The sequence below is a fragment of the Hyperolius riggenbachi genome, chromosome 3 (assembly GCF_040937935.1).
Source record: "Hyperolius riggenbachi isolate aHypRig1 chromosome 3, aHypRig1.pri, whole genome shotgun sequence".
Lineage (NCBI taxonomy): Eukaryota > Metazoa > Chordata > Amphibia > Anura > Hyperoliidae > Hyperolius > Hyperolius riggenbachi.
Genome location: NC_090648.1, coordinates 111,792,273 through 111,804,681, shown reverse-complemented (window position 1 = coordinate 111,804,681; position 12,409 = coordinate 111,792,273). Strand labels below are relative to the sequence as shown.

The following is a 12,409-nucleotide window of genomic DNA, read 5'->3' as shown; positions in this document are numbered from 1 at the left end:
TATCAGAGGAAAAAAAACAAAACATAAAAATACATGCTTTTCTCTGTGCATTTTGGGGTTGGTCTGGTGCTAAACTTGCCCTGTGACCTAAAGTATATGGGTAATTTCTGACTCGTCTTGCTGATTGATGTCGCACATGTGGTAATTATCATTATTGATTTATAAAGCGCAAACATATTTTGTGGCGCTGTACAAAGTAAGAAACAAACATGGGGTTCATAATAATACAGACAATGGTATACACCAATATACAAAATACAGAGTTGGCACACAATACAGAATTGGTACAGTAATTACAGTGACTTAAATAACATGATGAATAAAATGTGTACAAAATTCCAAGTGACAAAAGGGTGAGAGAGTGCTGCCCCTGCAAGCTTCTAATCTAAAAAAAATGGGGGGGGGGGGGGACAAGAGGAGAGGGAGTATACATTAATCATACCTAGAGGCAGTGTGTTTTTAGGTTATCTAGTAAGGAGTGCAACGTGGCCTTAGGTCAAAGAGGGAACTGGCCTAAGGTAGAGCATATGCTTGTCGGAAAAAGTGAGTTTTGAGGGAGCGTTCAAAGATGTCAAAGGTGGTAGAGCGAAGGAGGTGTTGTGGGAGGGCATTCCAGAGGAGGGGCGAAGCACGTGCGAAATCTTGTATATATGAATGCGAGGAAGTACCGTAGTTCTAGATGAGGACAAAATAAAGTATTGTGCTTCTTCTGAGATTGCGATTGGGTTGGTATCTGGAAATCAAGAGATGTACAGGGGAGAGGGATTGCAGAGAGCTTTGTAGGTTAGGGTCAACAGTTTGAATTGGATCCTCTGGTAAATTGATAGCCAATGAAGAGCTTGACAGAGGGGGTCAGCAGAGCAAGAGCGAGAAGAACGATGAATGAGACCAACAGCCAAGTTCACTACAGACTGGAGCAGTGCCAGTCAGTTAGTAGTCCACAAAATAGTAGGTTACAATAGTCCAGATATTATAAGAGCATGTACTAACATTTTAGTAGTGTCCTGATTGACAGAAGGGTCGGATGCGAGATATGTTTTTGAGTTAGAAACAACAGGAGCTGGTTAGGAAGTGAATGTGAGGAATAAGAGTGAGAGAAGAGTCAACCATTACCCCTAAGCACTGTGCTTTGGGAACTGAAGTTATGGGAGAGTCATTAATATGTATTGGTATACTAGGCAGAGAAGTGGACAGAGATGGTGGAAATAGGATAATGGTAATAACAATTGTCTGTATGGAAGGGTGAAAAATAGACACCCCTTCCCACCCTGATGTCCAGGCAAGAAGACTCTCTGGGGGAAAACAAGCTCTCTGATGGTCCTTATTACTGACTCCTGGGAAGCATTAGAAGAAATGATCGTAAAATAACATCCAAACACGTTGGCCATATAGTGCAAACTGCACTGGAGTAGACACTGATGTTTACTCCAGTAGACATCAGCAGACTGCATTGAACAAATTAATGTATGGATTGACCGAATTCATGAGCTATGAAGATGCACATGCAGGAACTCAAAGAAGTCAACTTGTTTAACTGAATCAATCTGTTAGCCCCACTCACCCCCTGATCCTGGGCTGCAGACCCCAGTACAGCAGCTGGCACAGGAACAGGCTGTGGCTGAGCAGGTAAATGAGTTGGCATGGCAGCCTGCTGAACCACTTTCTGCTGCATTGCAGCCTGCTGGGCCATGAGTTGCTGCTGCTGCAGATAGTAGGCTTGCATCATTTGCTGCTGCTGCATGGCTTGTATCTGTGGGGAAAAAACAGCAACATGATCTGAATTAATCACAGTGATTATAAACAGCACAGATATAGTGCACTGACCACAGCAATTATCCCCCTATTATCCATTAGGAGACTTTGTACTTTAGTATCGTTCTAGCCCAAGTCCTGGTCAATGCTAAATTAAAAGGTTTGTTAGTGTACTGGCGACCGTCATTCCATTTCAGGGGAAGAGCAGCTTTATTAAGCGCTTTAAGGCGGAGGGAAAGATGACACGCTGATTTCCGTGTTACAATGACATCCTGTTCTCAGATAAGACTAATGATGTGCTGCTTAGAGTGCATCCAGCAATTTACAGGCCTCAAAAGAATGAAAAAAATTGCTACCAATCCAATAAATCCCAGGCAGATATGATCCTAATGACTGCGAAAGTCACAAGACCATCCTGATGACGGACTGTGGATGATACAAAAACCCTAGTGGCTCTGGTCTTCAGTGACTTAACTGGTTCCTGCACTACATCTCTGCATTGTGAGACAAAACACACAATCTGATCAATTCATACAACCACAACATGATATATATATATATATACACAGTATATATAATAAATATGACACACACACACAGTAAAACCCCCATTATCTGGCACCAAGGGGATTGTCTGGAGCTGGATAAGGGTAGTTTCTGGTTGCTTGAGAGTCAGTGTTAAAACTAGGCCTAGCTACAAAACAGTTCTATACTCCACACTGTACACTTACCATAAACGCTGTATTAATGTTCAGACTTAAATGTTTCAGACTTAATATAACAGAGGTTTATTACTGCATACATAAGTGTAAAAGTAGATCTATGGACCCTGCAAGGACAGGATTTTTTTCCGGTTGCTGCCTCGAGGCTTCGGCATAACTGAGTTCTGGATAAGACGTGTGTGTGTGTGTGTGTGTGTGTGTGTGTGTGTGTGTGTGTGTGTGTGTGTGTGTGTGTGTGTGTGTGTGTGTGGTGTGTGTGTGTGTGGTGTGTGTGGTGTGTGTGTGTGTGTGTGTGTGTGTGTGTGTGTGTGTGTTGTGTGTGTGGTGTGTGTGGTGTGTGTGTGTGTGGTGTGTGTGTGTGGTGTGTGTGTGTGGTGTGTGTGTGTGGTGTGTGTGTGTGTGGTGTGGTGTGTGTGTGGTGTGTGTGGTGTGGTGTGTGTGTGGTGTGTGTGGTGTGGTGTGTGTGTGGTGTGTGTGTGTGTGTCTACTTTTCTCACACAGGCATTCCTACAGCAAGTTCTCAACCCGTTAATTTAGGGAAACACAATGGTGTCTCGTCAGCCATTAGGGCCCATTCACACTCAAAAGCGCTTATCGTTACCATTTTGCATGGGCGATTTTACCGCGATTGGCGCGGTAAAATCACTGTATACTCTAGTGATTCTGAGCGATCGCGATCAGCACTTGTTGTTCAAGCACTGTATCGCGATCGGTGGAGAATCGCAGCAAAATACTGCATGACCCACATTTTGCGAATGCCGTTAATCGCAAAACGCATGTGGTCGACAGCAATCGCAGCATTGAGATTGCTGCCATTAGGTTACTAAAGCGCCAGCGCTTCGGCGATTAGCAGGAATCACCCGCTAATCACCCACATGAGAACGGACCCTTACATTTTTAAGTTTTCTTCTATGGATAGATTTACTGGTGTAGGCGACAGAGCCAGAAGTCTGCTGCCAAATGTCAGTTTGGGTGGGCTGATGTCTTCATAAGTTATAAAGTACATACAGATAATGTATCCATTGATTACGTTTATTCTGTAAATACTGGAGCTTAACCACTTCCCAACTGAGGGGTTTTACCCCTAGACCACCAGAGCAATTTTCACCTTTCAGCGCTCCTTCCATTCATTCGTCTATAACTTTATCATTACTTATCACAATGAAATAAACTATATGTTGTTTTTTTCGCCACCAATTAGGCTTTCTTTAGGTGGGACACTATGCCAAGAATTTTTTTATTTTAAATGTGTTTTAATGGGAAAATAGGAAAAAATGTGGGGAAAAAAATTATTTCTCAGTTTTCGGCCATTATAGTTTTTAAATAATGCATGCTACTGTAATTAAAACCCATTAAATGTATTTGCCCATTTGTCCGGTTATAAAACCGTTTAAATTATGTGCCTATCACAATGTTTGGCGCCAATATTTTAAATTGGAAATAAAGGTGCATTTTTTTCAGTTTTGCGTCCATCCCTAATTACAAGCCCATACTTTATAAAGTAACAGTGTTATTTCCTCTTGACATAAATATTTAAAAAGTTCAGTCCCTAAGGTAACTATTTATGTATTTTTTTTTTTAATTGTAATTTTTTTTTTTTAATTACAAAAAAAAAATATTGGGGAGTGTGGGAGGTAAGGAGTTATTTTTTTGTGTAAAACTAATTTATCTGTATGTGAAAAATGCTTTAGGGTGTAGTTTTACTATTTGGCCACAAGATGGCAACATTAACTTTTTGTTTAATGCGACCTGCAAGCGTCCGGACGCTTGCAGGAAGTACTAAGAGGCTGGGAAAGTTGTTTTTTTGCTTTTCGGAGAAGCAGCAGATCATTGCGGGGCTTAGATCAACGAACGGGAATGGATTTTCACGTTCATTGATCTCCGGGCGAGCGGCCGGCGGCGTGTTTACGAGCGGGAGTGCGCGCTAGAGCGAGCGGGAGCGCGAAAAGTACGGATTTCTCCATCCCTGGTGGTAAAAGGATGGAAAAAGGGACGGAGAAATCCGTACGCGTGGGGGTAAAGTGGTTAATGCTCACCTGTTGGGCCTGCAGCATCTGTTGCTGATACAATGCGGCAGCCTGTTGCTGCTGAAGAAGTTGTTGCTGCTTCAGGTACATCTGTTGTTGTTGCTGTTGCTGCTGCTGTGGAAGAGGTGCAGGTTGTGCAGCCTGTGTCACCGGGGTCTGCAAGGCAGCTGCAGGTTGAGCTGTGGTGGTCACTGTTGTGGTGGGCTGAGCTGGAGGTTGGGCAGGCTTCGGTTGCTGCTGTGGCTGAGTCACTGGCTTTACAGCAGGCTGCACGGCAGCAGGGGCTGTGGGCTGAATGTTTCCAGCTGCAACTAAACAAAGAAGACATAGTATAAAACCAAGACATCTATATTCACTGACTGGTTTGTTTCAAGATCATTGTAGTGGTTATTGCACTCTTGGTTGCAGTGCTGAAGTATTCCTGAAGTGAAAATAAATTGACGAGATAAGCAATGGTATCTCAAATACTAATCCTTAATAAGACTGTCCTGGAATCCCTTAGTCGTAAAGTGGATCCGAGATGAACTTTTACTCATTGCATAATTGTGTTCCTTTCATATAGTTTATGGGGCATTCATCAAGCCAAATACTTTTTTTTGTTTGTTTTAATACTCCGATTCCCTATAAACTAAACAAGCCTCGCCCACAGCTTCTCCAGAGAGCCTTGGCACTCTGAGCCTTAGTAGCAAGGGCTTATGGGAGCTCAGTCTAGGCAGGAAGATGAGGAGGAGGTTACTAGCCAGGAATTTCAGAGGCAGAGGGGAGGAGGGAGGAGGAAGTTTTCACAGGTTGAGGGGCTGGAGATACAGATCAGCTTGCCTGTGTATAATGTGACAAACAGAACATGGCTGCCCTCATTGTATCACAGGAATAAATAATTATAAACTGTTGAAGTGGTTTGCAGCTAGAATTGCTGTGTAAACTATCTAAACTTTAGATAAGATATATAGACAAGTTACTTTTATAATTTGTTTTATATCTCGGATTCGCTTTAAGGTGGCCATACATCTATATGAGGGTAGGCGTCGGTAACCAGGGCTGTGGAGTCTGAGTCGAGGAGTTGGAGCAATTTTTGGGTACCTGGAGTTGGTGGATTCATAAAACAAGGAGTCGGATGATTTTTGTACCAACGTCACAGCTCTGGTAAGTATTAGACTAAGGAGTCGAAATCAAGAAGTCGGAGCAATTTTGTTACCTGGAGTTGGAGGTTTCATAAACTGAGGAGTCGGAAACCAATGATTTTTGTACCGACTCCACAGCCATGTTGGAAACAATGCAATAGGTGTCCAGCCTTCCACCTTTATACAAACGTAATAGGAACTTTAAATTATATCTGACTGAGCTCTGTTGTCAAAATGTGCATTTGATTCACTAACTGCCAGTAACCCTTTGTGCGCAAACTACTTGTGCCATGTGAGTAGTTAAAGTTGTGGAAGTAGCGCAACCCAACATGGTAGCACATACGTTGCTACATTAACATGTGTTACATATTTGCATAATGCACCTTTCTGCAGCAAAACAGTCAATACCTGAGTACCGTAGCTTGCGCCAATTGCCCACCCCACTACTCACTTGGTGCAAGTTCCAATAAACTCACTGTGTACTATCTGCACAAAGCACATTTACCGGCAGTTAGCGAATCTACCCCCTTTATGTGCTCTGAAACCCTCTGTAGTATGGTGAGGCTACCCTTGTATGTACAAGACAAGACAACAGTTATATTGCGCTATTCTCCTGACAGACTCAAAGCCACTACCTCGCCATCAGTTGGCAGTATAAATTTTAAGGAGTATAGCCCAAGGACTCCTTTCTGAATAGGCAACCCTGGTCTGGTTGAACCCTGGTCTCCTGAGTCAGAGGCAGAGCCCATAACCATTACACTATCCAACCACTGTATAATGTAATAATTAGAGAGAGATCCTTTTTAAACCATAGGAAAGAGATCTTTTTAAGCATAGGCGTTTGAACAATTAAGACATAGTGTAACAAGGGCATACCAGGTGTAGCAGGAGTGGGCTGAACGGTGGGCCTTTTCCGTGGAGTTAGAGCCGGCTGAATTGGAAGTATCCCCGGGTTTGGCTGAGTTTGGCCAGCTTTTGGTCTCTGCCGCGGTGCGATGGAGGTTTCAGTTGTTGGGACTGGATCAGTGAGCCTGTAAAATAGAATATCACATTATCTCTGTCATTACAAGGCAACCATAATAGTTTAGTGCAAAGAAAATAGTACAAGGTTTCTTCCATGAAAGCCAATGTCCAAGGAGAGCTCAACCAATGCACGGAATTAGAGTATAGTCAAATAGATCCAACAGCCTGCAGCACAAGAGACACTTACCTGGCTTTAGGTTGGGTTTTCTTAGCAGCAGCCTCCCCCGCTTTCACTGGTTCCGGCAGTTTTGCTGGGATAACAGATTCCTAGGAAAGGAGACCACGGAAATATCAACATCTCATTCACTAATGTTCGTTTGTATTAAGATAATTTCTCAACTCCCATCAATTATCTCAAAAGCTGCCATATCATTCTATAGGGTGCTTACAGACCGAGACGTAGCTAACAGCACAGTACACTACATAGGAATTGCATTGCTTAGTTTCATGGCATAGTTATATAGTTATTTGGGTGAAAAAATACATACGTCCATCAAGTTCAACCAAAAAATAACGTACAACACCAGCCTGCACCCTCACATATCTCAGTTGATCCAAAGGAAGGTCCTTACAAGGCATGGTCCAATTAGCCCCAAAAGGGAAAAATATTCCTTCCCGACTTCAGGTGCCAACCAGAAAAAATAAACACAATGGGAAGTTACCCAGTAATCATAGCCATGGATGTCTTTCAACGCAAGGAAAGCATCCAAGGCCCCCTTTAAGCAGATATAGAATTTGCCATAACTATTTCCTGTGGTAATACATGGCACATTTTAATCACTCTTACCGTAAAGAACCCTTTCCCAAATAAATGGGTAAATCGTTTTTCCTCCATGCGCAGATCATGTCTCCTAGTTCTTTGCACAAGCCTAGGGACAAAAGGCTAATTTGCCAAGCTTTATATTGCCCTTTGATGTATTTATACATGGTAATTGGATCTCCTCTAAGGCTTCTTTTCCCCAGACTAAATAAGCCCAGTTTGTCTAACCTTTCCTAGTAATTGAGACCTTCCATCCCTCTAATCAACATTGTTGCGCGTCTCTGCACCTAAAACTGCTATATTCTTCCTGTAATACGGTGCCCAGAACTGAATTCCATGTTCCAGATGCAGCCTTACTAGAGAGTTAGGGGCAGTATTATGCTAGCATATTTGCTGCATTCACGACAGTGAGGTAAATGATGGGACTGTGTACAGGTCCTACCTCCTACTATTACCAACTGTATAAAACAATTAGTAAAAATTATTTGTAATTAGGGGACTGTCAGTATAGGCAAAATTAAACTAGAATCTAGAATGCCATCATTAGCAGCACAGAGTTTTACATACAGAACAGTCCGCCAATCAAAAATTTGCGGGGAAAAAAGGAAATGGATGCATATGCTTTAACTGTAGAATGACTAATTCCTCATCAGACTCCCTGCATAGAATACTGGTAAGGTGATGGCTATAACCAACAGTCCATGTTTGAGATAGACCACACTAGCTTTTACTGTAATGAACTGCAAAGGATTTGGTGCAGTGTTTAACCTAACTGAAAATAACGGAAAGGAAGCACTGGTTTGGGTTAGGCACACAGAATAGAAAGGTAAGGGCCCTTTTACACTTAATCAGTTGCTCTCAGTTAAAACGGAAAGAAAAAACGGATTTTCAAAGTAATGCCCATGTTTTCCTATGGCACCTTTCACACTTAAAGGGAACCTGTACTGAGTAAAATTATTTAAAATAAACACATGAGGTAACGTCAAATGAACATTACATAGTTACCTCACCGTCAGTTCCTCTCAGAAGCTCACCATTTTCTTCTGACAATGATCCCTTCCAGTTCTGACAACATTTTGTCAGAACTGAAATATATCAGTTGCTGTCAGTTATTTATCAGTTGCTGTCCGTTATAGCTGAGAGGACAACTGATGTGCCAAGTAATGTCTAGGTTTCCCTATGGCTCAAGTGGGTGATATTACAGTTTAACAGTGTGCTGACCAGAAAGCGGTTATGGGGTAATGGCCATTTTCAAAATGGAGGATGGAGAATTCCCTTGATCACAGTGGACCAACAAGACGCGGGAGAGGAGAAAGAGATTGAGGAGTAGATTACACGGGAGGTAAGTATGACTTGTGTATATTTATCTTGACTTTTAATTTTCAGTTCAGGTTTTCTTTAATAGCACTGCTATGGAAAAAACGCGTACCAACGCACACTAACGCATACCAACTAATTAACAAGCTGACATATCATTACGTTCCAGCAGGTGTGTTTAGCCTTCAGGGACAACAAAGGATGATTTGCATACAGTATTCAGCAGTGATGCATTGTGGGAGACATCATAGGCTCACACCAATCTGAATAATTGCAAATACCTTCTGTTTTAAAGGGAACCTAAACTGAGAGGGATAGGGATGTTTCCTTTTAAACAATACCAGTTGCCTGGCAGTCCTGCTGATCTCTATGGCTGCAGTAGTGGCTGAATCACACACCTGAAACAAGCATGCAGCTAATCCAGTCGGACTTCAGCCAGAGCACCTGATCTGCATGCTTGTTCAGGGGCTGTAGCTACAAGTATTAGAGGCACAGGATCAGCAAGAGAATCAGGCAGCTGGTATTTTAAAAGGAAAATCCATATACTTCTCAGTTTAGGTTCCCTTTAAGAAGGCAATCTTTAGTTTTGCATAACATTTTAGTAAGAGGGCTTTTTGGTCCTTTTTAGCCCCTACACACTCCTAGGAGTTCTGGATCACTGCGAGCATGCTGGGTAATCTGTAACAGAGGGGATGCTGATACACAGATGAAATGCATGAATTATGAGTATTCTGGTTTGGTGCTGCTTCAAAGTATTGTAGAAAGGATGCATAAGTGCCAGATTGTGCCACCTGACCACATATAAAGAGCCAAATACTGTCACTTACATGTACATTGGGGACAGGACACTCCCTCTTTGCTAGCTTAAAGGCAAAGTAGGAGACTTGGTAGATATCAGGCCTCTTGTCTGGATCTGGTTCCAGCATGTACCCTGGGAGAAAGAGACAAACAGAAACAGGATGAAACATTCACATTTCATGCAGTTTCCAGGATTCTTCTGCCTCTACTTCTAGCCATCACTGCATGAAACAATAAACGCCATTACATTTGAGTTTATTAAAATAAGAACTAAATTCCATTTTGGTAAAGTGCGTCCAAATATTGCAAAGACATTAAAGCAAACTTTAAGTGAAAATAAACGTATGAGATGATGAATTGTATGTGTAGAACCGCTAATAAATAGAACATTGGCAGCAATGAAAAGTCTTATATTGTTTCTAGTGCAGGAAGAGTTAAAGGATACCACAACTGAAATGTGACATAATGAGATAGACATGTGTATGTACAGTACCTAGCACACAAATAACTATGCTGTGTTTCTTTTTTTCTTTCTCTGCCTGAAAGAGTTAAATATCAGGTATGTAAGTGGCTGACTCAGTCCTGACTCAGACAGGAAGTGACTACAGTGTGACCCTCACTGATAAGAAATTCCAACTATAAAACACTTTCCTAGCAGAAAATGGCTTCTGAGAGCAAGAAAGAGGTAAAAAAGGGGAATTTCTTATCAGTGAGGGTCACACTGTGACAGAGAAAGAAAAAAAGGAACACAGCATAGTTATTTGTGTGCTAGGCACTGTACATACACATGTCTATCTCATTATGTCACATTTCAGTTGTGGTATCCTTTAAAAAAAAAAAAAAAAACTTCAGTTATCTATGCAAAAGAGCTTCTCTGAGCTATTCCACACACTGGGTCAAATACAGTCCTGTTTTCTGATGCACTTTAACAGCCAATTTACAGTGAGAGACAGCTTGAGATAAGGTTTTACTGCAGGAAAGATCAAAGGGTCTTTATTTCTGCTTTGTTTTATAGCTTAAAAGACTGTGGTTTTTAAACTGCAAATGTAAAAAAACAAAAAAAAAAAAACCTTTGTAATTGATAATACAAATATGTGATTCTTTTCTTTGTCGTTAATGCTTATTCATTCTCCATACTATACATTCAATTCATTATATCATAAGTTTTTTCTCCACTTCAGGTTTGATTTACGGTGTCTTTTATTGTTGCTCCCCAAAAATATAATGCCCAGCAAAAGCAAGCTCAGGATGTTTCCCAATACACACAGGCAGCCTCTGAGGACTCGCCAAGCTCTGCTCTGCTGTCACATAGAGCTTTTGTTTTCTTGCATAAAACTATACACAGCTGGTTGACCTGTGCTATTACTGACACCTCCCCCTCAGCCACAAAGAGGCAGCCACTAAGACTGAGGGCAATTACTTACGGATAAGGCAGTGCATGTCATAGGAGTACCGGGAGTTGTCTGGAATGGTGAAATTCCCATCACAGATAGACACCTGACTCTCTCCAAAGGGCAGAGTAAAGAAACACACCTTGTACAGCAGACATCCCAGAGCCTGGTAGAGACAAGAGAGAAGACTGGACAGTTACAGGAGCACCGATATAGAAAAGCATGTAATGCTGGGTACAAAGACGTATATGAGGCCTATGTATAAAAATCATATTTTTAAAATGCTATCTGATTAGTTTGTGATTAGTCCAATGATAGGGATTCATTAACTGTACAAACTGTATAAAAACTTTTTGAAGGCATGGCAAAATAAGCTGCATTATGATTTCATGCGTAGCTTCACATCACAAGCCACTCACAAAACAGCCAAATACCCCATGGAAGGTGACATGTGACATGCTGAGATAGACATGTGTATGTACAGTGCCAAGCACACAAATAACTAGGCTGTATTGCTTTTTTTTTCTTTCTCTGCCTGAAATAGTTAAATATCAGGTATGCAAGTGACAGTTTCTATCCGGGTCGGACTGGGTCAGACTATAGCATAACCCTCACTGATAAGTAATTACAGCCATAAAACACTTTCCTGTTAGTAAATTGCTTGAGAGAGCAGAAAAGAGATAAAAACAGTAAATAATTCATAGATTTGAGCCCTGGCATACTTCAATGAAGGTGTCATTGAGCAGAGACAATGAAACAGAAAAAAACTTAAAAACTAGATTTAATATAAAATAAAATTGTGGGATATCTTAAAAAGTTATTTTTAGGAGACTGAGGATAGATTCAATTGTTTTTCTCGTCAGTTTATTTTCACCTCAGATGTCCTTTAATGCACACTAAGCAAGGTCAGATTTATACTTTGAGTGCTCCTAGGCCAACATTCTGGTTGCCACCCTTCCATGTGCAGCAGTGTCCTTTTCCCTGTGCAGCCCCCCTCATCCATATGAATCATCTATGCACAGCAGCCTCTCTCTTATGTACAGCTCCCTTGTGCAGCAGCTCCCCTCTTCTATGTGTTTTGCCCCATTTGCATCTTCTCTTTTCAATTTGCAGCCTCCTCCTCCATATGCAGCACCCCCTCTTCAGTATGCAACCGCCCCCTCGGGCTGCGGTCACCCACGGCCTGGGCCTTTGTGGCCTTCCCAGAAATCCTGCCCTGGCACAAAGCTTATATTCACTGAACAGTACTCTTTGAAGGCGATGCCATAAAACCACTGTAAAGGTAGGGCAGGCATTCAGTAACAATGTGCTTGTGGTCTTATCATGCATGCCCTTGTATGGGGTGACCCATAATAATCTACACCCTCCTGAATTAGAATGCTTGGATGGCAGGAACCTTAAAATATCTCTGTGTTATTGTACAATGCAGATATATAAAGGTTCAGCCAGGAATTACAGACTTCATTACTAATGTGACCCCACATCAGTGACATTTATT

The 12,409-nt window shown here is 41.7% G+C and overlaps 1 protein-coding gene across 11 annotated transcripts in view; it reads right to left on the bottom strand.

The window, feature by feature from the left end:
• AAK1 (AP2 associated kinase 1) overlaps window positions 1-12,409 on the bottom strand; it is a 187,129-nt gene that overhangs the window by 58,776 nt on the left and 115,944 nt on the right. For all 11 annotated transcript variants that reach the window (XM_068274792.1, XM_068274794.1, XM_068274797.1 and 8 more), the window contains exons 7-12: window positions 10,945-11,077; window positions 9,550-9,653; window positions 6,833-6,912; window positions 6,499-6,653; window positions 4,511-4,812; window positions 1,562-1,750 (exon numbers count right to left, since the gene is read on the bottom strand). In XM_068274792.1, coding sequence (XP_068130893.1) covers window positions 1,562-1,750; window positions 4,511-4,812; window positions 6,499-6,653; window positions 6,833-6,912; window positions 9,550-9,653; window positions 10,945-11,077 — 963 coding nt within the window. The remainder of the gene's footprint in view (window positions 1-1,561; window positions 1,751-4,510; window positions 4,813-6,498; window positions 6,654-6,832; window positions 6,913-9,549; window positions 9,654-10,944; window positions 11,078-12,409) is intronic.